At 38.9% G+C, this 25,277-nt stretch overlaps 3 protein-coding genes across 3 annotated transcripts; 2 read left to right on the forward strand and 1 right to left on the reverse strand.

Moving 5' to 3' along the window:
- Window positions 1–2,397: 2,397 nt before the first annotated feature.
- exoc1l (exocyst complex component 1 like) lies at window positions 2,398–5,041 on the forward strand. The gene is made up of 3 exons (XM_033973444.2): window positions 2,398–2,589; window positions 2,696–2,871; window positions 4,536–5,041. Exons 1-3 carry the CDS (start codon window positions 2,469–2,471, stop codon window positions 4,803–4,805), a joined length of 567 nt encoding a protein of 188 aa, XP_033829335.1. The 5' UTR covers window positions 2,398–2,468; the 3' UTR covers window positions 4,806–5,041.
- Window positions 5,042–6,591: 1,550 nt separating this feature from the next.
- Window positions 6,592–13,729, forward strand: smc2 (structural maintenance of chromosomes 2). Its single transcript, XM_033971339.2, has 25 exons — window positions 6,592–6,854; window positions 6,925–7,074; window positions 7,397–7,519; window positions 7,605–7,643; window positions 7,727–7,837; window positions 7,921–7,965; window positions 8,050–8,283; window positions 8,353–8,502; window positions 8,592–8,825; window positions 8,903–9,062; window positions 9,510–9,627; window positions 9,705–9,843; window positions 9,923–10,042; window positions 10,119–10,323; window positions 10,424–10,559; window positions 10,655–10,779; window positions 10,881–11,074; window positions 11,172–11,315; window positions 11,423–11,497; window positions 11,581–11,700; window positions 11,783–11,983; window positions 12,060–12,176; window positions 12,251–12,411; window positions 12,781–12,928; window positions 13,009–13,729. Exons 1-25 carry the CDS (start codon window positions 6,687–6,689, stop codon window positions 13,201–13,203), a joined length of 3,612 nt encoding a protein of 1,203 aa, XP_033827230.1. The 5' UTR covers window positions 6,592–6,686; the 3' UTR covers window positions 13,204–13,729.
- A 97-nt stretch (window positions 13,730–13,826) lies between these two features.
- ecpas (Ecm29 proteasome adaptor and scaffold) lies at window positions 13,827–25,192 on the reverse strand. The gene is made up of 49 exons (XM_033971113.2): window positions 25,130–25,192; window positions 24,430–24,560; window positions 24,200–24,316; window positions 24,007–24,125; window positions 23,777–23,926; window positions 23,523–23,700; window positions 23,242–23,381; window positions 23,066–23,144; window positions 22,873–22,992; window positions 22,660–22,745; window positions 22,503–22,578; window positions 22,374–22,423; window positions 22,227–22,293; window positions 22,030–22,152; window positions 21,853–21,956; window positions 21,615–21,738; window positions 21,379–21,459; window positions 21,096–21,306; window positions 20,901–20,992; window positions 20,221–20,355; window positions 20,007–20,148; window positions 19,751–19,923; window positions 19,577–19,678; window positions 19,381–19,504; window positions 19,149–19,294; window positions 19,015–19,069; window positions 18,825–18,939; window positions 18,686–18,754; window positions 18,475–18,592; window positions 18,242–18,409; window positions 18,075–18,154; window positions 17,900–18,005; window positions 17,773–17,820; window positions 17,575–17,693; window positions 17,340–17,490; window positions 17,202–17,267; window positions 17,031–17,120; window positions 16,862–16,928; window positions 16,672–16,763; window positions 16,088–16,154; window positions 15,801–15,998; window positions 15,504–15,715; window positions 15,392–15,435; window positions 15,126–15,318; window positions 14,913–15,060; window positions 14,720–14,825; window positions 14,555–14,643; window positions 14,410–14,481; window positions 13,827–14,331 (listed from the first exon to the last, which is right to left on the reverse strand). Exons 1-49 carry the CDS (start codon window positions 25,149–25,151, stop codon window positions 14,192–14,194), a joined length of 5,505 nt encoding a protein of 1,834 aa, XP_033827004.1. The 5' UTR covers window positions 25,152–25,192; the 3' UTR covers window positions 13,827–14,191.
- Window positions 25,193–25,277: the final 85 nt, after the last annotated feature.

Consider the following 25,277-nt stretch of genomic DNA (forward strand, 5'->3'; position numbering starts at 1 on the left):
ATGTGTTTCTGTATATGTATGTGTATGTATATGTGTATGTGTATATGTATGTGTGAGTGTATGTGTATGTATATGTATGTGTGTGTATATGTGTATGTGTTTCTGTATATGTATGTGTATGTATATGTGTTTCTGTATATGTATGTGTGTGTGTATATGTATATGTGTATGTGTTTCTGTATGTGTATGTATATGTGTATGTGTATATGTATGTGTATGTATATGTGTTTCTGTATATGTATGTGTATATGTATGTGTATGTATGTGTATGTGTTTCTGTTTATGTATGTGTATGTATGTGTATGTGTTTCTGTTTATGTATATGTATGTGTATGTGTTTCTGTTTATGTATGTGTATGTGTGTGTGTATGTGTATGTGTTTCTGTATATGTATGTGGGTGTGTGTGTGTGTATGTATGTGTATGTGTTTCTGTATATGTATGTGTGTATGTATATGTGTATGTGTATGTGTTTCTGTATATGTATGTGTGTATGTATATGTATATGTGTATGTGTTTCTGTATATGTATGTGTATGTGTGTGTATATGTATGTGTATGTGTGTGTATGTATATGTATTTCTGTATATGTATGTGTGTGTGTGTATATGTATGTGTATGTATGTGTATGTGTTTCTGTTTATGTATGTGTATGTGTATGTATATGTATATGTATATGTATATGTATATGTGTTTCTGTATATGTATGTGTAGAGGGAGAAGTATAATTCATTGAGAAGTTAGTCAGGACCAAGAGGAACTTTAGACGTAACCCTCAAATTCCAATTACATCTAGTCATTAAATAATAAAGTTGCATGACACGTAATGCAACACGTAATGTGACTCACCTGTTCACTAATAACATGTAACTGCACAATAATAAGAACAATGGATTAGGGTGAGGGTGAAGGGTGAGGGCAGGATAGGATTCGGAGTTTCAGGGTTACATGTTATGCATTAAACCTGTTGTAAAGTCCATTGTATTTAGGCTAGTCTAAAGTTTTACCAATATTTTTACATATTTGGCCTTGCAGTGCCCTTGATCTATGTTTTTCTTGAAAGATCCATTGACCACCTTCCTTTTTAATTGCTCATTTTACTTAAAAAATACTCCTTTCTATGAGTAAACAGTCGGCTGCTTTCATGCGATACCAAGAAAATTACAACATTCCGAACAGAAGGTGCAAATGAACACTGTGCCAAGTCATTCGGAGAGATAGGAATTCTGGGAAAAGTCTAAGATAAGAAGCCGGGGACGTTTGATTGATGGAAGTCAAAAGAGAGTTCACAACAAATGTAAGAATGTAAGATATTTTGTGTCAAGCGCTCACTAAACCACGGAGAGCCCAGGTTGTCTGAACAAACTCCGCTCTCACAGAAATCCCTCCAACGTGTTCTTGAAAACCCATATTTTATCTGCTCTTACCTTCGCCAAAACCCTGGATTATCTATTGCAAATATTTCCATGCCTGCAACAGACTGACTACAAGTAAAGTTTCTGATAAGTACGCAGCTCATATGTTATTCATGAGATTCAACACTGTATATTTGCTTTCCTCCATAGACTTCCTGCCCATCTGCTCATCTTTCCATCTCAGAGGTAAAAGAGCCTTTCAAAGCGAGCACACACCAAAACAACAATAAAGCACTTAACTGTAGAAAGACAAAAGTGACAAATCAAATGAAACCACAGCATTTCCTGCCAACAAATTAAATCATGTGCCTTTTTGTCTGGGGAAACGTGTGAAGGTGCACGCCTGCATTTTAGGGCTAAAAACAGATGTTAGGTTAAACATTTGAATTTGTCTGTTTATTTTTAAGGTTGTAATACGCCATATATATAGATGTATGTGCATGTATGTGTTTATCTAGTGCTGTTAAATGCGTAGCTATAGGCTTGCACAGAATGAATTATTAGATGGTAATGGAAACCATTCAAAGTGCTGTGGGACATCCTTTTCCCACACAAACCGTTTAATCACAGATGAACACTGGGCACTGTTCCATAATATATAACCTGGGTATGCAAGTGGAGACAGTAAGACCAGTACTGAAAAGGAAAAAAAAACATAGTGTCCTTATAAAAACATAACCTTAACCCTAACCCTAATCCACAGATGTAAATAAACAAAAAAAAATCCATAATTACAGGAAACTGTGGTCAATATTGGAGTCACAAAGTTTGTGCCCATAATGGAGCCTAATTGAAGTGATAAAAGGATGAACCAAACATACCGCTCTATAATTGCTTCTTGCCGAGTCCCTCTTGGATAGTGCTTAAATGAAAGATTAGCAACACTGTGGATACGGAGTGTGTGTGTGTGTGTGTGTGTGTGCGTGTGTGTGAGAACATCAGCTCAGATCCTCACACGCCCCTCACTCCCACTGCCACAACTCTCTGTATTGTCTTACCTTTCCAGTTGTGGTTGAATTTTTTTCCCCATCTTTTTTGCAACCATCACCACCGCTATGTCGTCTCTTCTTCGGGAGGAAATGCAACGAGTTTTGTTCAGACCTGCAAAACAAAGACTAGTTGAGTTTATTGAAATTGAGGAGCCACCACAAGGCAGGCATTTTCTCTGTGTCTCAGGTAAAAAACGTCTAATTATTTTTGCTCATTGTAATGATGATGTTGGACCATAAATGCATTATTTTAAGTTCAACTAATGTTTTTGTTTATTGTTTTTTTATTACAGTTGCAAAAAGACAGGTACAGTTATCCATTGTGCGATGCCAGATAACACAGACCACTATAAAAACTGGATCCAAGAGGTCCCAAACCAAACGCTCCAGCATACAGGACTGCTACAAAAGGACAGAGATTTGGTTTCTGGAGGACTTGAGTCTAGTCGATGGCCGGGATCCTGATGTGGTAAGACTGAAATACTTCTGAGAGGAGAACATTTTACAATAGAATATGTATTTTAATAGTAGTAGTTTGTAAGATAATACCACTTAACACCAGCAAGTATAAGAACCTTTTGTATTTTAGTCAAAACATCAATTCATTACATCATTCCTAAATATGCTACTTTAAAAAGCCCACACACACACACACACACACACACACGATGCCTGATACTTTGAATTGCTGGTTTTGTGGGTTGCGTAGAATGTGGTGTTCTGACCAAGTACATGTTGTTCTTGTGTCCAAACACTTCACCCATCCTGTCTAATGCTTCTGTAATGGTTGTGGGACTGGCTGGTTTGTGGTAGGCGAATGGGTGATTGGCAGTCTCACTACCATAAGAATATGCCAGGACAGCTGTGTGGCTGCAGGAACAGCTTTCATCACAGCGTTGTTTTGTTATTTGTACGGAACAATATAAATGTAAGCCAATAATACTGTTTAATGGAGCCAGCGATTTCATTAATATGCTGATTATGTGGTATTGTTGATTAAGAACAGGGAGTTACTAGACATTTTTACTAACTGAGGGCTAGGAATTTTGACAATAATAATAAAAAACAACAACATGAGTGACATTTTGGCTCATAAATTTTTATACATTTTTTATTATTTTTTATATACACTACCAGTCAAAGATTGGACACACCCTTTCATGCAATGTTTTTATTTTTTTCTATTTTGACTACTTTTTACATTTTAGACACTTACAGAAGACATTAAGTATATGAAGCAATATATATGGAATTATGTAGTAAAAAAAGTGAAATAACTCTACTGCTAAATACTTTTCGACAAAGCAAAAAAAAGGCCACTTTGAGGATGTGAATATAAGGAGCCATCTGTACATCATGGCAACGGACAACAGATGAAAACTAGTCTTTTGGCTAATTCTGGCATGTTAAACTGTTGCTGTTGGTCAACATGCACTGTCCGCTATAAATAAATAAATAAATATATATATTTTTAAATGTAGTAGAGTCATTTGCCTTTTTCTTTGCTATATAATTCTCTATATCTTACTTCATATATCTGATATCTTCTGTGTGTATATAAAATGTAGAAAGAATTTAAAAAATAAATAAATAAAATTGATTATTCTTTTACTAGGAAAGTCAGTTTAAAGTTTGTGTAAATATTTTGTTTTATTATTTTGTGCACTTTTAATTCTCACCCCTCACAATTGAACTGCATTTAGGTCCATTTGTGAGATTCTTTAGGATATTTCTAATACACCGTGTAACACCATGGACATAGAGGCGGTTTTCAGAATGTGATTATGTCATACTCCCTGATGGGGGCATGACACAGGTTTTCCTATTGATTACATTGTACTTTGTCATGAAATATCCAAAAGGTAAATTCACAAATGAACCTGATCATTTCTATTTGTGACTAAACCCAAGGACTTGCTGTATTACAACAAGAATCTACATTTTCACATTTTAGCTGCCCCTCGTCTGTATTCATTATTATTGATCGACAGAATGTTACGATGTCATCTGAAACCCAGCAATAGAATATAACTCACTGACTCATTGAGAGTGTGACATTATCCCATTTTAGAATCTCAAAATAACTAAGTTGTGTAAGACTGGAGCAATCTAAAAATAACGTCTTTTCTTTAGGATGACCCTTGTTTCCTGCTGCACTTCAGTAAAGTGCGGACAGTGACTGCCATCAGCTGCTCTGCCAAATATTCCATCGTCCGGGCGCTGGTGGCACTGAGTGACCAGTACTGTCAGAGGACGCTGAACCTTCGGAACTTTGACTGGGTCTACATCAAACCCACTTCCTTTTACTCCAACAGAGGAGACTGTGTGGTGCTTTCACAGATATGCTTCTATGCATTTAACTTGGTTTGCCTGTCTATGTGTCCCGTGCCCCTGGATGCGTAGGTGCAGTAATTCACACACAGAAGTCCATGTTTAATGTAGTGATACTGTGGATTATCTTACATCACTGTGCAAGTCCATTTTTGTCTATTGTGGTGTCAATCTATCATTTTTAGTAAAATCGTGTGGTGTCTGCCATCATATAAAATGTATTTTTGCTGTTGTAATGATCCTTTTATTAATGAAAGGCCTATTTGAAACCCTATGTAAAACTGGGCCAACTGTCATTTGCATATTTTTTGAAGGATACCAATGTGAAACATAACCTAGTGTCATAATTTATTAAAATGTGAATTTGTCAATATGTGTGGAGTTCTAAAATCTGTCCTAATATGAGTTTAACCTTTTTGAGCCCCTGCCCCACTACAGCTGAAAACGTTTTGATCCACAACTACATGATGTAATCTGGTGGTAATCCACCTTCATCTGCACAGCTAAACTCAAAGCTTTTTAGTTTTTACACTGTCTCTCCTCACTGCACGTGCACCAGCAGAGGGGGACTTCCTTTTAATTCTTAAAATTGGGGTGTTGTATGTCACTTTTCTGGTGAAGGGTTCGCCATCAGCTTGTCCCCATAGAGACATTATTGGTTTGCATGAAATGTCCCACAGTGCGCAATAAACTCTTTAGCATTTAATTAATTATAGCTGTTTTTATTTCTTTTTAGAGTGGTGCATGTCTCTCCACAGATCTGACCAGTAACTTGGCCAGGTAGTGCCACCTGCTTGTCTTCATGGAGATAGGCAAGTTTAATGCCATAGTGTGGAACATTTCAGGCAATAAACAATAACATCTCAATGGAGACAAGCAGGTGGGGAATCCTCCACCAGAAAAGTCACATAATGCAGCTTTAAATTTGCGGCTTTGCTTTGAGTATTTGGTTAAACAGTTTACCTGTCACCTTTGGTGGATGATCTTGAGTTTAAAAAGCTTAGTTGGGTTATTAACAGTTGGGATTACCTTGTTTGAAACGTCAATGAACTTTCACCTTTAACTTAATCTAGGCCATCCATTGTTTGTTTGCAGTTTGTTGTTTATCCGTTTTGACTCACTCGCTGAACGTGTCAATCATGCTAGTCGTTAGTTTGACTTTATTTTCATTCTTTTACGTGTCAGAAAAAGTAAAATATGTCATTGTCAGTTGAAATCTTAGTTCGCCATTCATTTCAGTTAAAAAAGTTCATAAAGAATGTTTCATTACATTTATTTTTAGGAAAACGTGCAAAATACTGCATCGCTTATAATCACAAAACAAGTGAAATATTATACATATCCTCTGGTCTCGATGTGTCACTTCACTCATTTGTTTGCCGGAGCCTTTTCGCAGTTAATGTGACGTTAACACGAACGCTGGGCTCAGATGTAACTTAAAATAAACAAATGTAAAGAATGATAAAAGCAGATTGCGTATCACATGTAGGTTGTCCGTCCCTGTGTTTCCGTAGTAAGTGTTTTTGAGCATGCGCACATCGAATTTTGAGGCAAATTCGGTTGACTCAAATTGGGGAGTGACAACGGCCAAAACCCATTCCTGTGGTGGTAGTAGTAGTAGTAATAGTCGTCTTGTACGTGCCTGTTGAATAATATTTGCATTTTAAATTTTATGTGCTATTAACCGACAATGAAACACAATTGAATAAGTAGCTAAATTGTGTTGTTGTGTAAGTATATATTTGTGTATACGTATGTGAAAAAAACAAAACTTCGAATAATTCTTTCCGGCGCGAGGAGGACGCACCGACTTTAGGACCCCGCGCGTGCCGCCAAAAATTTGAGTTGCCTACACTTTTCCTGCTGCGGTTGTAAACACTACGCTCCTAGTTTTCTGGAGTGTTGGACTTACCATCTATTCCTCGGGTTTTGTGGAGGAAGGACAGCACAAAGATGCACATCAAGTCTATAATTATTGAGGGATTTAAGTCCTATGCCCAGAGAACAGAGATTAATGGTTTTGACCCACTGTTCAACGCGATTACTGGACTGAACGGCAGCGGCAAGTCCAATATTCTTGACTCCATATGTTTTCTGCTGGGCATTTCTAATCTTTCTCATGTAAGTTCGGTACTCATGGTTGGTTTAGCAACAGTAAAACGTGTCAGGCTTGAAACGTGTTTGTATTTAGGTCCGAGCCTCCAACCTTCAGGATCTGGTGTACAAAAATGGACAAGCTGGCATCACTAAAGCCACTGTCTCCATCACCTTTGACAACTCAAACAAAAGCCAGAGTCCACTTGGTTTTGAGACTCACGACGAAATCACCATCACTAGGCAGGTAAGAAGACATTTATTGCAGTAATTATGTTATGTGCCTCACAAAAATGGAATACATGTCAAAATCAAGCAGCATTGGATACTTTGGTGTAACAATATAATAAATATAAAACCATATTATTAAATAGTGTATTTAATAATATGGTAATTAGCTTTAATACACACACCTGCATCTGTTTTATATGGATTTGTATACTTATTTCTGTTTGTATTGCATTGTAAATAGGGAAACTATGAACAAGAGAGTCTGGGTTCTCCTGTATAATAAAGATAAATAAAATAAAATGAGATAAATGTGTTTTAATGATACGCATTTATCTAAGGTGGTAATTGGTGGAAGAAATAAATACCTGATTAATGGTGTGAACGCTAACAACACCAGAGTCCAGGACCTGTTCTGCTCTGTTGGGCTCAATGTCAACAATCCCCATTTCCTCATCATGCAGGTAAGTACTGCAGCCTACTGTTTTTATGTACTTTTACTGTTTTTTTGTGAATTGTGTTTTGAGTATACTGTGCTTATTGTTTTAGGGAAGAATCACAAAGGTTTTGAATATGAAACCACCAGAGGTAAATTAAGTTGTCCAAAAGGTGTAATATTGCTGAACATCTGTAATGCCTTCTTTCTGTATTTTAAAATTCTGATGTTTTAGATTCTTGCTATGATTGAAGAGGCTGCAGGTACAAGGATGTATGAGTGCAAAAAGATCAGTGCTCAGAAAACAATAGAAAAGAAAGAAGCCAAATTAAAGGAAATTCAGACTGTGAGTAAACCTTTAACGTTTTCTTCTCTCTCCGCTATAATAAATATATTAAATATGTTTAACACAATGTCCTGTACTTACAGATTTTAGATGAGGAAATTACTCCAACCATGCAGAAACTGCAGGAGGTGTGTTTAAGAATAACACAATTACTTAACCTCATGTAATAACTGAGTAGTTCTTTGATGCATATTAACATCTTCTCTTTGTAGGAAAGGTCGTCCTACCTGGAATACCAGAAGCTAATGCGTGAGATCCAGCACTTGTCTCGTCTGTACGTCGCCTGGCTGTTTGTCTGTGCTGAAGAGACAAAGACTAAATCTGCAGAAAATCTCAGGATGATGCAAGAAAACATTGCCAAGATGCAAGCATCCATAGCTGAAAATGAGGGCAAGGTGAAGGAGCTGACTGCTCAAATTCGAGAACTGCAGAAGAAAAAAGATCAGGTACAGTGTAAAGTGTTTTCAAAGTAAGTTTAAATCACTTTCTAAACTCCTCTATTAATCATTCTTTAGGAGGTAAATGGAGTTTTGAAAACTTTGGAGGAATCTCTTGCTGAAGTTCAACGTGTGGATGCCAAAGCTCAGAGTTCCCTTGATGTGAAAAAACAGAATCTGAAAGATGAAACAAAGAAAAAGATGGAGCTGGTCAAAAGTATGGAGGAGGTAGTGTATTCTTTCAGATAATTGTTTTATGTAATGTTGACATTTTATGACATTAATCCTTTTTTTTTTTTTTTTTACTTTCCCCAAAGGACAAAAAAGTGCTTGTGGTGAAAGAAAAGGAAGTTGCTAAATTTACTCAACAGCTTCAGGCCTTACAAGAAGAAGGACAGAAGGACAATGCTGCTCTGGAAGTTGCTGAGCAACATTTTAGGGCTGTTTCCGCTGGTCTTTCTACAAATGAAGATGGAGAAGAAGCGACTCTGGCTGGTCAGATGATGACCTGTAAAAATGACATGAGCAAAGCAGATACTGAAGCAAAGCAGGTATTACATTTAACATAATGTGCTACTGTTCATCATAAAAATCACTATTGCTCAACTATTTTCTTCATTTTGAGTAGGCCCAGATGGCCCTGAATCATGCCCAGGCCGAACTGAAAACCAAGCAGGCAGAGGTGAAAAAGATGGACAGTGGCTACAAGAAGGACCAGGACACATACAACGCTCTCAAAAGCAACAGGGAAAAACTGCAAGCTGAGATGGAAAAACTCAACTATGAGGGTAATGCACATGTTTTTATTTTTTTACTACAATATGTAATAGTTGTCATTAGGTCTGCTACAGTAACAAATTTAGAAGCATGATATATCGCTACAGAGAAATATTGTGATAAATGATAATATCAAAACTAGTTTATGCCACTGAAACGAAGACAGATAATCCCAGTAAACCCATTTTTAAATATTCTGTATCATTAAAAGCAACAAATAAATATCAGAATGAACTAATAATCAGAAGTTATTTAATAATCTACAGCTCAAATTTTACCTTACTACATAAAAAGGGTTAAAATCTCCCGACTTTTGCAAAGAAACTGTACACATGATAAATATTTAGCCCCAAAATATCTTGATATATGAAAGTTGGAACAATATAAGTCAATGTAGTGATTGTCATTAGGCCTGGTTGTCATTATAAACGTTATTTAATCTATGTCGTGTCAATTAGATGGTATGGAAGAAAGACTGCTGGATCAAAAAAAACGGCTGTCTAGAGAGGTTGCGAAACTTAAAGAGACGTATGAAAGTCTGGTTTCCCGCTTTCCTAATCTACGCTTTAACTACAAGTAAGAACATAATTAGATTAGAATATTGTGTGTGTTACTGAGTGAAAATGCTAAAAGTGCTATGTTTTTGTCATTAGGGACCCAGAGAGAGGTTGGGACCGCAGCAAAGTGAAGGGCTTACTGGCCAACCTGATCTCAGTGAGTGATGTGTCTTATGCCACAGCCCTGGAGGTAGTGGCAGGAGGGCGACTCTATAACATTGTTGTGGACACTGAGGTACAAATATACAAGAAAAGTCCATTGCCTTTTTAGCTCCAGTAGTTTTGCTTTGTCTGAATAATCGCTTCTGTTTTAGGTGACTGGTAAGAAACTTTTGGATAAGGGTGAGTTGCAGAGAAGATACACCATCATCCCCCTGAACAAAATCTCTGCCAAAACCCTCAATGACAGAGTGGTGAACACTGCAAAGAGCTTGGTAAAGGATGACCACCATGTTAGTAAAGCTCTGTAATATTCGTAATTCACATTTTTCTGATGTTTTTTCCTGTCAGGTTGGTGAAAACAATGTTCACACTGCTCTGTCACTTGTTGGCTATGAATCTGACCTCCGTAAAGCCATGGAGTACGTGTTTGGTTCAACATTGGTTTGTGATACTCTGGACAATGCCAAAAAGGTGGCTTTTGATAAACAGGTGATGACTAAAACAGTCACACTAGGAGGAGATATCTTTGACCCACAGGGAACACTGAGTGGAGGTAAGTGTGTGAATGTGTTCTGAAGTTACTTGGTATAAATGTTTGCAAAATACAATGTGTTTTCTTTCTCTACAATAACTTTTTAAACTTTTGATGTCAGGTGCTCGGTCCCAGACTGGGTCAGTTTTGGCCAGCCTACAGTCACTGAAGGATGTTCAGGACCAGCTGATTGAAAAGGAGAAGCAGCTTAAAGAAACAGAAGTGCAGCTGGCCAGTGTGAAGACAACTGCAGAGAAGTACGTTTTGTCATTTGTGGTTCGGGGGTTGTTGTTTTTTTGCATTTTACATGTGGCTCTAAGTCAGTGATTATTTATTTATTTATTTTTTGCAGATATCGGCAGCTGAAGCAACAGTTTGAGCTGAAGGTTCAGGATGAGCAGATTCTTCAAGCCAAACTTCAGCAGAGCTCATTTCATCAGCAAGAGGAGGAGCTTGAGAGACTTCGCAAGGCAATAGGTTTGCACAAGTTTTAGACACTGTAAATTAAATATGACCAGTTATCGGTAAATTATTTATACACGAAAACAATACTGAATTTCCATCTTTTTTCAAACCAGAGGAGAGTGAGGAGAAATTAAAGTCCACTAAAGAAGTACAGAAGCGGGCTGGAGAGAAGTACAAAATGTTGGAGAATAAGATGAAGAATGCCGAAGCCGAGAGGGAGAAGGAGCTAAAGGCTGCTCAGCAGAAACTTAATGCTGCAAAGTCAAAAGCTGATGCTTTTCAGAAAAAACTCAAGCAGAAACAACAGGTTAAGATACAGACATCCACCAACTGTTACATTTTAAGAGTATTTTACAATGATGAATGACTGTAGGAGTGTATGAAGTGTATTTTTGTGCTCATAGGAGTCTGATGCTGTAGCTCTAGAGCTGGAGGAACTGCGTAGAGAGCAGACGGGTTATGAGGAACAGATCCAAGCTGTGGAGGAGGCCATGAAAGCCATTCAGGAGCAGATAGACACCATGTCTTCCACCGTGTCCCAGAATAAGGTATGATACTTTTCACTTATTTACAACATGTGGGCGATGCTTGTGCTTTCTTTAGTATTCATGTATTTATCAAAACAAACTCAATTTGTCTCATTGCTGGGTTTCAGGATGCAGTGCGTAAAGCCCAGGAAGAACTGGACAAGCAGAAGGAAGTGATTATGTCTCAGGACAAAGAGCTCAAGGTAAAGTTTTTCTGTCCAGTAGGCCAGTGTGTTCATCCCAAATGCAACAGACATGACTAACCTTTTTTTCTGAAATTATCCAGGGGAAAAGCTCAGAAGCAAATAAAATCAGTGAGCAGAACAACGAACTGCAACTTAAAATCAAGGAAATGGATCACAAGATCAGTAAACACCATAAAGAAAGCCAGGATGCTGCTGATAAGGTAGAAAAGGCCATCAGCTTGTTGGAGTAGACAGAGGGTGAAGTTAGACGTGTGTTTGTTTCTCATTGGCATTTTTTGTCAGGTGTCCCGAATGCTGGAGGAACATGACTGGATACAATCAGAGCGTCACTTGTTTGGTCAGCCAAACTCGTCTTATGACTTTAAGACCAACAACCCTCAGGAGGCTGGTCAACGTCTGAAGAAGCTGGAGGAGACTACCACAAAACTGGAAAGAAATGTCAACAAGAGAGCCATGAACATGCTCAATGAGGCAGAGGAAAGGGTGAGGAACTAAAACGCAGCTGTGGCTAAGAACAGATGAAATGTGGTTCATTAATTTTATTTATAATTATTTACAGTACAATGAACTGATGAAAAAGAAAAGGATTGTGGAAAACGATAAAGCCAAGATTTTACAGACAATTGCAGAGTTGGACCAGAAGAAAAATGAAGCCCTTAATTTGGCCTGGCAGAAGGTTTGAAGTTTATACAGTACAGAAAAAATAGCAACCATTTGATGTCCCCTCAAATGTATTTTGATCTTTTTCAGGTTAACAAAGACTTCAGCTCTATTTTCTCCACTCTGCTGCCAGGAGCGATGGCTAAACTGTCCCCTCCGCAGGGATGTGGAGTCCTTGAGGGTCTGGAGTTTAAAGTTGCTTTGGGCAACACATGGAAAGAGAATTTGACTGAACTCAGTGGTGGACAAAGGTAAACAGAAGAAGCACAACATGACACACTCAGCTGCACTGATAATGGAGGAAGTGTAAACCCGATTACCAGTGTTTGGAATGTGCTTACTCATCAGGCTAATCTGTACTAAATAAACAAATGTGCAAAAATGTTGGCTGACCGGAGTACTGTACACAGCATATCTCTCGCTCTAGTCAACTGTGAGCTTTCCAAGAATAGCTTATTTGGGTCTTCTATCAGCACTACAACCATCTACTCATCATCCAGCGTCTCACATTTAGTTGTCCAAAGTTGGTGTAGTAAAATATAGCAAACAGCTGCACCAGCAGTAACACTGATGATGAATGACCGTGTTTATAACTCTGTTCTACATGTACTCTAATCTAGATCACTGGTGGCCCTGTCTCTTATTCTGGCCATGTTGCTCTTCAAACCTGCTCCCATCTACATCTTGGACGAGGTTGATGCAGCTCTGGATCTTTCACACACGCAAAATATCGGACAAATGCTGCGCACTCATTTCAGGCATTCCCAGGTTTGTTTGACAGTGATGTTTAGTCGCCTGTATAAATATTTCTTATTGTTTCTAATTGTGTTGCGCTTGTACTTTTACAGTTCATTGTAGTTTCCCTAAAGGATGGAATGTTCACCAATGCCAATGTGTTGTTCAAAACCAAGTTTGTTGACGGTATGTCCACCGTGAGCCGATCTGCGCTCAGCCAAAGTGATGCAAACCTCCCTCGGAAAGGGCTCGATAAGGCTCGTCAAAAGGACAAGCAGAGAACCAAGTCGACCAGAGAGGCCATTTAGGTCTGGTGTAAATGTGTATCTTTGTATTTTTACTCTCAAATTCTGAAATCGCCACCTGATCAGTGCCTATTTTCTGCTTTGCCGTGACATCATGCTGGGGGTGTTTTACATGTATCTCTATTGGTGGAATGTTCAGCTGTTGCCATGGTGACACAATGCAGACAAAAAGATTTAAACAATGCATTTTCAGGAGTCTGATCAGTACCAGCGTTTGTCCTGTTTATATGTGAGTTTTAACAGAGTGACACTGTTGCTAATGTTCCTAATGCTAACTCACTTGTGACTATAATTATGAGAGAGAATTGTTTTAGCAGCACAAATCAGCTCGCCTGTTGTAGTTTCAACTAAGTCAGCTCTTTCTGGTCAGACTGTACTAAATTAGACTTAATCTGAGCTTTATTTTAAATAACAGCTTCTAACAGAGTAGTTCTCACCGTTAAGCTTCACACCCCCAGAAAATTGACATGAGCTGAAACGTATCAATATTTACTGTCTCTTTTTGTATGTTTAACCCTTTTATAGCCTGTACATTTTTTTTTCTCCAAGTATTTTAAGTAAAAAATAAATGGTTTAAAAACAGTTCTTGCATGTCATTTATCTGCAGGTAAATACTACACATGAATATATTGTAAAGATGCTTTATTTAAATCCTGGGTTTGCAGTCACAAAGGCTAAGTTTCCCAAATGAATTATGACCCTGTTCTCACTTAAGTGACTGGTTCAGTTCCATTTTACCATTACTCCTTTTGCAAAACATGATTACAATAGTCCACAGTAGTCAAAACATTAGGTTAAAATGGATATGTTTCCTCAAACCAATTTTATCTATATATTTTCACTGCTTTTAATAACGTTGAAGTTATAAGTTCATATTGTGCATGGTCAATAAGCACTCTGCTAAAAGACAACATGCAGATAACATGAAGTATCCTGATCTCGATAATTGTATCACATGATGGATCTGGATGACAGTTGTAATTGCGCCCCCTCATGGCTGGCTCTGGATGTGGCGGCGCAGCTCCTGAGCTTTGTCTCTCAGATCAGGTCGACTGTCAGACTGCAGCGTGGACAGGGAGCGCTGCAGCTGCTCTCTGCTTTTCACAGACATACACTCCCATTTTTCACTTTCTGTCGGCAGCAATAAAACAATGAGCAAAAAAATTATAATGCAATACACTAAGTTTATCAAATACTGTTACGGTTTACCTCCAGTTCTTTTTACAATCAGATCCACTACTGACAACGCTTCTGTCCTCACTGAAGAGTAACTTCTGTTTTCTACAAGAAAATGCAAATAATCATTTTTGCTCTCTGCTAAAAACATTTCCTTATGACACTGACTTGTAGTTACCTAAAGGATATGTAAGAGCGGCACATGTTTCTGTAAGTATTTGAGTCAGGGCATTCACATCTTCATTACTTTTCTCCAACAGCAGTAACCTGTAATAAAAAAAATAAAATTTGTTTATTTTGAATCTTGACATTTGATGTAATCATGACAAAAATGGTGATTTACTCTTGGAAAAAGGCCTTCATGCAGCTTAAAATGGCCAGCTGGACCTTCCATGTGTTCAACTTGAGGTTTTCACACATTATATTACAAACTTCCACTTGATAAGAAGCTGCAAACAAAACACACATTTAAAAGTTCTACTGTCTGTAACCAGTGTGAACGAAGCATTGTAATGGACAAATGGAAAAAGTGTTACCCTGAGTCTGTGGGTTTTTGGGCCAAACTTTGCCTAGAGTTTCAAAAGCACACAGCAGGACTTCAGTCTTCAGCTCTCTCTCTTTTCGGTCAGTGTCGTCATCGTCATCCTGTGATGATTTTGACGTGGTACGATTTTCTGGACAACTCTGTTCAGATTTATATTATCAATACATAGTTTTATATAGACATAAAAATAACCTTCAAGATATACCTTCTTGATGAGAGGCAGAAGTATCTCTGCCATCACATCAAAGCAGTCCTCTTCGCTGCTGTGGAGCACCTCGCCAGCACAACGCAGAGCAGCCATTTTGTAAACAAGACTCTCTTTACGGCATTCTTTCAACACAACGTCAAGGACCTCAGCGATGGTGGGCTGGCCTGGGCAGGGTTTCTTTAACTCCGAGCTAAACATAGAAAATTATAAGATTTATGCAATCAAACAAGTGCAAGAAACGGTCTTATAAAGTCGTCAGTCACCTGCATTTTGACACGACTGATCCAATCGCTTTCAACAGTTCCTCCTACACCAGAAAGAAGCATTTTAAATCAATAATTTCAAGAAAGTTTAGTTTTTGTTTTCACTCTGTACCTTTCCAGCCCAGGTTCGTCCCGGCAGGCCCTGTAACAGAGCGGTGAGCACCAGACCAAGGTGTGGGGCTACCAGCGAGCCCGTCTGTTCCTTAGCAACAGTTGCCATGGCAGCAGCACCCTGAGCCTTCATCTTCCACGACTGGGATTGAAGCGCCTTTTGAGTTATAGCAATAAGCTCTGTCATATACAGTCTGATGCCACCAAAACTCCCTAAGTGAGGCCAAAATGCACATTTATTAGTCAGTCGAATCAGAGGAACAAAACATTTATTTTAAGTAAAAACTGGAATAGTAACCTGGTACATTATCCTGCCAAACTTCAGCCCATAGTGTGGCATCATGGCTCTCTCCTTTTTCTTCATCAGGACCTGGAGCCTGGTGCATCCCCAGAAACGCCAAAGGCAAAGCCACTCCTGCGTGGCCTTTCAGCACATCTGGACTGTAGTGGCTGATTGAGTGTAAAGTCAACGCACAGGACGACTTATAAACTGGCTCTGGTGAACACAAAAAACAACAATGCATATTTAAATAAGACTGCCTCTCCCTCGTTAAATATTTGTTGAAGGTACTGGGTATTTCTCACCTTCTTTCTCCAAGTACCAGGAGTGTAGCTTCAGCAACAGTTTCTCTACGCTGCTGTCCTTCGCTGTCTGATAAAAGTATACGAGTGCACAATTGTTAAAAGGTCCTATATTACATTTACACATTTGAGTAATCCTGCATTATTAGTCTGTCTACATCTCCAAAGCTCAACCTTGTGATGTCAAAGAGGTAGTTTTCATGTAAACAGCTCCTTTTACCGCTTGTTTAGTTCAGATTGAAACTCTCAAGGCTGAAATCATCCAAATGATTCTATTGAAGGTGTGTGGAGTTTAAAAACACAGTGGAGCACTTCCTGTATTACCACATGACATCACAAGGTGGAACAGAGTGTTTTCAGATTGAGAGGAGAACTCGGCCTAAATCTGCAGGGTTTGTGTGTTAAACATGTGTGAATAAAACAAAACACAGCTCCACAGTGAATGTGTGACGTGATCAAAGCTAAAGGCAGGACAACCAAATATTAGAGTGTGTGACCTTTTTACTGGTGGCGACTTTTTTTTTGGACAGGGAGCGCAATTAAAAAGCAAAACAAACCAAAACTGTAAAATATAAACGTGTCCTTACCCTGACAAGATGTCCAAGAGCAAAGGCAAAGGTCTTTTGTATAACACTGCTTCTGTCATGAATGCCATTTAACAGGGCACTCATCAATTTACCTGGAAAAATACAATAAATGGTTATAGCCTCCAACCTGAGCGTGGTGTAGGACAAAAAAAACAAACATAAAATAAAATAATAATAATAATTACTTCACCTGAGTAAGGGGTGAGGTCATGGGGACATTGCACAGTTAAAGAAACTATGACACTTGCACAGCCGCCCTATGGAATATACAAAATTTACAGGCTTATGTTAATAAAAAACAACTACACGTTTTTTGAGTCAAATTGTTGCATCTTTGATTTTTATTTTATTTTTTTTACCTTGGTGCCCAACCCCACTCCACTCTTCAGGAGCTCACAGAGTCTGGGGACCAGCTCCCCCAGCACTGAAACATCTAGGTGCTGCAGACACTGAACACACACACGATATATTTATTAATAAAAACACTAATTTCTCAGATTATAAACCCTTAATTTGCCAGTGTTATTTACCATATTAACAGTCTCCATCATTGGGGACGATTTGGCAGCGCTGAGTCTTGCTGCATCCATGGCACTCTAAAGAAATCAAGTCATAAGTATGTGCAAAGATTTATAGAAACAAAACACTTTAACCAGACAAAGTCATACCTTTTCCTGTTCAGTGGCTCTCAGGCTGAGATAGTTGAGGACCTGTGGCTCGAGTGTGCTCAGAGCCTCGAGAAGAGCGGGGATGAGTCTTGAAGCATGAGGCTTTAACCTGGCACCAGCCGTTTTACTAATCTTCACCAGGGTCTGAATACTGATAATATCAAAACAACATGGGAAAACTATTTAATGAAGTCATGAAGTCGTTGGTTATCTTTGCATTGTTATAATCCATTACCTGAGAGAGCGCACTTCTGACACGCTGCTAACAATGCCTTTCTCCAGCAGAGTAGGCAACAGCACAGATACAGTCTTCTGAGCTCCAGAGCCAGTTGACTCACACATACGAATACACACCTAAAAAGTAGAAAATGTGACTAAAACTAAAACTAAACGCTATGACGGGGATACAGGAAACCAAAAGTGCTGTAATCACCTTACTAAGCGTCTTCAGAGTAAGATCAGCTGCTTTGCGCACAGATTCCTGAAACAAATCGTAGTTTTAACTGTGGGTTTCAATTCAGTGATGTCGTATGAACCGCAAGTACAGACATTTTACAAACCTTAATATCGTCAAGGACTCGGAACAGTGTCTCCCACATTTCTGCCAGGTGGTCAGTGAGGTCATCTGCCTGTCGACCCCGAATCAGATCATTGAGGGCTAAACAGCTGCAATCAAAACGGATTAAGTTAGACAAAAGAGGCTAAAAGTAGATAGAAGCAACAGAGTTTTTGTACCTGGACTCTCTTATTCTCCAAGTGGGACTGGTCAAATTGGACAGAACATCCTGCAGAATCTCCTTAAGGTATTTATCCACCTGAATCACACATAGAATATTTGAATGTCATTAATATGTCGCCAAAAAGACGCAACTAAAAGACAAAATGTACTTAAAATGTCATACCAGAGTTTTATCAGTGACTAAGGCGTCCCAAATGCTGGTCATGGCCTGGCGAATGCTGAGGTTTGGGTCAAATTGGTAGCGATAGAGACGGGGCACGAGCTGTGGAAGGAAAGGGGCCAATTGTTCTCCTGCTTTAGCTGCAATCATGTGGAACCCAAAGGCTGCTCCCTGAACAGATAAGTCATTGTTAAATACCGTAGTAACCAAACAAAAGTGTATGCAGGGTGCGGTACCTTGCGAGAGTTCCACATGGCATGATGGTTCGCCAGATTCATGAACTTGTAGACAAGGTCCGGTTGATTTAGGTCGCTGGCTAAAGAGCAGAGTTCCTTGTATGTGGACAAACCGTGACTTTAAGGGAAAAGGAGGCACTCGGTTATAATATTTTCAGTTTCTGGCAATGGCAAGACTGGTTAACACAACTGAACTGATAAATTTTCTTACCCATCAGGTGTTTTACCCAGATTCTCTCCTTGGAAAACCTCCGTGTCTTCACTTACAGCGTGTTTCACTCTAAACAACACAGCAGTGAGTATTCTGCTGTACAAGATTCAGCATCATAGTAGTTAAATGTTCATTTCACCTCTTTCCGGTCATGAGAGTTTCCACAAGAGTCGACACCAGTTCCTGTTGGTCTTTCTCTTCTCCCATCTCGTAGACTAAACCCAGACCTTTAGATGCAACGTCCTGACTCAACTCTGCAGACGGACAAGGAATAATGAGTCTGAATATACATTTTCAACGAACGTTTAGTGAAGAAGTTGCCATTTTACCATCAGGGTCTGACAGGACAGAGATGAATGCATTTTGAATCTCTTTCAAATGTGACTGGATCAAAAAAGGAGAAAAACAGTTATAAGAAACCAGTGAATGAAATATGTGGAGTGGAAGAACAACAATTTGATACCTTTATTTCTTTATGTTGGCTCAGTTTCTTCACCAGAGAGAGAAGCCAGATACAGGCTGCTTGTCGGACATGGGGGTTTTGACTGGGGATGTATTTGGCCAGAATGGAATTAAGGACCCAGGGAACCACGTCATTGTTTTTCACATCTAAAAGGAGAACATAGCAGTTTGATGATCTTATGGTTCAACTGAAAAATACAGATAATAGTACGTCACAGATTTTGTCTCCTTACGGCAGGGTGGGCTGTATTGTTCTTCAGTGCAGGTCCATGGGTCTCTGGCTGCTCCTGAGCTCGTACCTATGGCAGCACTCGTAATCGCCTCTCCGACAATGAACTGCAGCTCGACCTGTTTGGCCTGAAAAATAGACACATTTAATAAAAAACACTGACTTTTGTGAACTATAATGTGAGCCGGTGTATCTCGTACCTCTACAGAGTCCATCAGACCCTGCAGCAGTTTCTTCTGATGAGGAAAGTCACCGTCTCCCACTGGCAGGTATCCCAAAGTCAGGATTGAACGCTCTTTCATCTAAACACCAACATTATATGAACTGATCATATCACTGATAATCACAAAAATGTCTTCTCTAAAATGGCTTACTTTGGAGCTCTCTTTGCCAGAAGGAATGCGTGACAAAAGGTTTTCCACTGCAGAGAGTTTAGTGAAGCCTTCCCCTTCAGCAGGAATTAGAAGGGCTCCATTACGTCCGACTTCGCCCAGAGCTGTGCAGGCAGCTACTGTCAACAGTGGGCTAGTGTTGTCCAGAAAGGAACCTGGAATGTCAGCCAAAGATACTTGTTTGGGAAAAGCCATAATACTGTGAAGTAATTTAAAAATAACAGACAGAAAACAATACCAATTGTCTTAGTAGCCAATGACACAAGGTCATCATTGTCTTGGAGAGTAATGCTTAGCTGCTGCCCAGATTTCTTTTTGCTCATATAGCGTCCAACCATAAAACCAAGAGCTAGAATTGCCCCATGCTGAGTCTCAGGACTCTGGACATGAGGAAAAACATTTTAGCGTGTGCGATTATCAGATGTTGGATGTTTTAGTGAGTACTGACTTACATGGTTATCTTTGGTAATCTTGACAAGATTATGTACAGCAGCCTGTAGTTCATTACCAGTCATGGTGGAAACCACAACAGCATAGAGCTGTGCCGCAAGCTCCCTCATGTCCTCTTTGTTAGTGTTCATCAAGCTCTGGAAAATTAACGTTAATGGGCCCATATTACACCATTTTTTAATCTATGCTATAATGTTGTTTCCTCATCATAAATATACATGAAGTTGTGTCTTGTTTCATTCACACATGTTTAACACACAAACACTGCACATTTAGACCAAGTTCTTCTCTCAAACTGTTCCACCTTGTGATGTCATTGAGTGGTGATACAGGAAGTGCTCCACTGTGTTTTTAAACTCCATACAAATTCAGTAGAATCATTTGGATCATTTGAATCCTGGAATTGCCAGTCTTTACAGAAAAAAAAAAATGTAAAAAGTAGCTGTTAACTTGAAAACTACCACTTCATGACATCACAAGGTGGAACAGAGCCTTTTGAGGTTTGTAGATGCTCAAACATGTGTGAACGAAACAAAACACAACTCCAGGGATGTTGTTGATGAGGCAACAACACTATAACATGGCTTAAACCTCACAAAAGTCAACTTTGTGTAATATAGGACCTAAAATGTTGATAATGTTCATTAATGTGACAATTATAAAAAAAAATTGAATAACTTACTTTTATCCAGTCAATTTTATCAACAAATCTAGGGGCCAACTTCTCTGGGCAGACAGACACAACTTCCAGTAGACAATACATGACAGGAATACCTGTTCAGTCGAGAAGGGGTGAAAAAAACACTTTAGTTTGAAAAACATATGGAACATCATGATAATCACACATGAAGAGAATTTTGTTTACTATGAGACATACCTCCAACAGCACTCAGCAACTGTTGTAGCAAATCTATATAAATGTGCACTGGATTAACCTCAGTGTCCTTGATGGGCTGAGCCTCAGAGGACAGTAGAGTTTGTACATAGCAGCCAATGGCCGGGGCATCATCCTGCATTTCTGCCAGACGAGCAGAAGCCGGTGTGACGCCTGCACTGTGAGCCAGACACATCCTCAAGTACAAAATGATCTGGAGAAAATGAAGAACATTTAAAAGTCAATAATTATCACGGCCGTAAGGACTCAATTTCAGCGTAATTACCTCTGCAAACGCTGATGGATTAAAGGGGAGAGTTGATGTCCCAACACTGTACTTAGCTGGAGTTTTAATCCTCTGAGCAGCCTATTGAGGTAAATAATTAATGTCATAATTTTTATTTAGACATTTATTGAATTTTACCAGATATAGAAAACACTTCTGCATTTATAATAACGAGAACAGCAAATAATTTAAGAAAAAGAATAAGAAACAGCATGATATGTATAATGCACTCTTACCTTTTCCTGGACGTATGCGACCATGTCTGGAAAGGAGGGCATCGATTTTGGGCCTTCTTTTTCTGAGAGCTTACCAGGAATATTCCTTAGAACCCTTTGGGCCTCTCCGGATACCTCTTCCCTCCTATAAGACAACATGTCATTACTTTTTGTGCAGTACTTAAAAATAAACATTAAAAGGTTTTATATTTGAATGCGAGTAGGCGAAATAAAAGTATAAATGTGAAATCAAACTTACGGGTCACCAGCAGCAAGCAGTAGAAGGTATCTTGATGGCACATGATCCGCTGCAAACACAGTGCTGGCAAACTTCATGGCTACCTGGCGAACTTGCACTTCAGGCTGTAAACAATAGTAGCTTGATTAGGTGTATGTTTGTCTACAGTTGGATCTTTGAAAAACATTTTGAATCTACCTTTACAATGTAAGCAGCAACTAGAGCTTCCATCAGTTTTAACTGTGCTCCCTGCAAGTTCACAAAGGCACCAACCATCATAGATAAAGCCTCCTGAATGGCTAGACGCACATCCGGTTCTTCCTGAAAGCAAAAATATTTAATTAAGGAAAAGGTTTAAAATAGCATTATAGTAATTAAAGATGTATTTTTCTCACCTTACACATTGACTCAAAGAACTGTTGAACAAGAGCGATGTCCTTTGCGAAAAGCTGCGGCATTCGGCTGAAAATGTGCAAAATTTAAACACTGATTTGGTTCAACAAAAATGGTATTAATTATAATGAAATATGTTAAATAAATACCTTGAAAGTTTCCCAACAGCTGAGTATGCGACACATAATAATTTGGGATCCTGTAAATAGGAATTTCAAAGCTTTGTATTAATATAAAATGTGAGTGACAAACAAACATTAACCAAACTCCTGTGTTACCTCCTTGTATTCATTGATGAGTTTGGTCAGACCATTAAGCAGCATTAGTCCCAATGGTTTATTTGTGTCAGGGCACCTGCAATAACAATGGAAAACACTTATGCATTATAATTAAAAGTATAACATAAATTAAAATAGCTGGAAAGGTTTTTCTTACACCATGCAGATGTGGTGGACAAACTGAAGCGTGAGAGACATCAGTTTGTTGTTGGTGTTAGCTCCAAAGAGACCATCATAAACTACCTTTAAATGAATAATAAAAAGAGAGTTATGACGATGCTATGACTTTTGGACATTTAACACCAGTTTGCCTTTTGAGGAGTCTCACTATTTCAGTATTGCCAGTGTCACTAAGCAGAGAAAAGCATACCTGGATATTGGCAGGAAAGCACTCAGCGGCAAATCGTGATCGGAGAAAATGAGGCAGGATCTTCAGTTTCACTCTGGTGCTCACAGGTTCATGTTTTAGTTCTTGCTTTAAAGCCCCACCCTGAGACAAAAATTCAGCATAGTATTAATTCAATATTAGACATTCTGTCGAGCTGTTTATATGAGATACACACCTTTGTTTTAAGTGGAACATCACCCAAATACACCTTGTACATCTTATTGATTATTAGAGGATTGTTCCAATCAATTAAGCTAAAAAGGGTAAAGATGTAATACAGTCAACCACCATCACCAAACATTAAGCACACTATTAATCTTTTTGAAACTATAGCTCTGTGGTGCGTCTTACCTTTGCTTGCTTTTCAGCTCCAAGTCTGCGGCTGTCGCAACACTGTGTCTTGTATCACTAGATGCTATCACCAAATGCACAACAGTCTCCACTTCTGGAACTTGCTTTGCTTCAATAAATTTCACTATACCTAGTTTACACTGTAAAAAGCAACAAATATTCTGTGTAAAAGACTGAACATTGAGGCTTCTGTCCTCAATAGCCGAAGTTCCAGTTAAAGAATTCAAAACAGTTTCCTTTATTTGCAAGCAAATTATTGTACAAAGATTACGTAATATTACCTGTTCTAGTTGCTCTGCGCTCCACTGGGATTCTCCAATGACTCTCTTGGCTGCATACACACTCATTCCTGGAGGCGGTTGTGGAAGACCCTGGCCTGTACTGGCCACTGTTCCATCTTCTGACCCGCCTTGGGATGCAGACGGAGATGGACGAGTTGGAGATTCATTCAGCACAAACCTAAAGTTGTTGGTAGAAATAAAACATTGGTGCAAATACCAAAAGAAATATGTGAATAAAAATGTGTGACACCTACCCATAAGGCATTAGTAAAACGTCCAACATGAACTCCAGCAGCAGCTGTACGGTCTTTGGCCTTTCTGTCAGGTTAAAAGGAGACCCACTTTTGGTCGTGTCAGCAGCATACTTCATGTGGTAAAGAGTAGGGATCAGGAGGTGCATAAGGCTGTAAAATGAGATTAAGTTCACATTTCAAAAGAATTAAGACACATGTTCAACTTTAAAGCTCTGTGTTTTGGCTTTCACCTGTCCTGCTGTGGTTGTGGTTTTCCTTCCATGGCAGTGAACAGAGTAGGTGCCATTTCACACTGTTTATCTACTTCCAAGCGAGGATATCCCATTTTTATATAAATAATGGTAAAATTCTGCAAAAAAAAAAGATTATTTACAACAGCAACTATATAATTATAAACCATAACTATTAAGTGTTTGTAATTACAGTGACAAAGGAAGCAGCTGCAGGATCTTGATACTGGACCAGCAGAGTTTCCACGGGGAGTTGTACTTTACGTCGGCTTTTAATTCTCTTATTTAAGTGCACCAATAGCTCCATTACCTAGTAGAGATTTTCACAAAACTGTTCAGCATGATGAATGTGTTATTACAATAAAAAGAACCACTGTAATCTAAGCAGACACAGGGTTAAGTGAACAGTAACACCCTGCTTACTTTCTTTCGAACTCCCTCTTGAACACTGGAGAGTTTAAGCAGAACAGGAGGGAGGAACTTAGAGATAATATCCTGAAGCTGCTCATCTGTCTCTGCGTGTCCCAGGCGAAGAAACACGCGCTCCAGTTGATCTGTCAGAAAAAAAACCCATAAAATAAATGAGACACCTGAGATTTTAAAGGCTCATTGATTCCTCTATAAAACGTGTACTCCCTGCAAGCAAGTCTTAAACACGTTTAAGCATACACAGGCAAATAAGACAAAAGTGTCAGGGGAATTTTGATCATGTTGGTGCATTTAAGGCTTTAAGGGCAACTCCTTTAGCATGGCAAACTACCCTGTTAGCTGAAGAGAGAAGGGACACTCAAATGATCCTAGCAGGTTTAGACAGCAGTAATATTAAACACAAAATACACTGCATATGCTTTAATATATCAAGTATATGATGGTGTAAATCAAACATGTGAATAAAGTCCATTCATTGCGGACACAGTATAATAAGTGAGCATGACGGTGCACAGGCCTGTGACGTCTGTTCAAGCTAACACGCTTTAGTGCGCTGTCGTCTCTATTTACTGCTTCAGAATAAGAACTTTAAATCTCACATCGTAGGATGTATATGCTAGCAATGCAGGTTCTGATAGTTTTTTATCAAGCAAAATGTGAAAGTGTGAATATCCAAAGCGATAGAGAAACTTACTGAGTTCATCCTGGGCAGCCATGTTTACTCAAATGGTCCTGAGCGACCCCTAGAGGATCTGACCGCGAACTGCACATGATTCACACAAATGACGTTCACCTTTATTATTAGAAGGAAATGTTATTAACTCTTTGTTTTAGGTCACAGT

The sequence above is a fragment of the Periophthalmus magnuspinnatus genome, chromosome 1 (assembly GCF_009829125.3).
Source record: "Periophthalmus magnuspinnatus isolate fPerMag1 chromosome 1, fPerMag1.2.pri, whole genome shotgun sequence".
Lineage (NCBI taxonomy): Eukaryota > Metazoa > Chordata > Actinopteri > Gobiiformes > Gobiidae > Periophthalmus > Periophthalmus magnuspinnatus.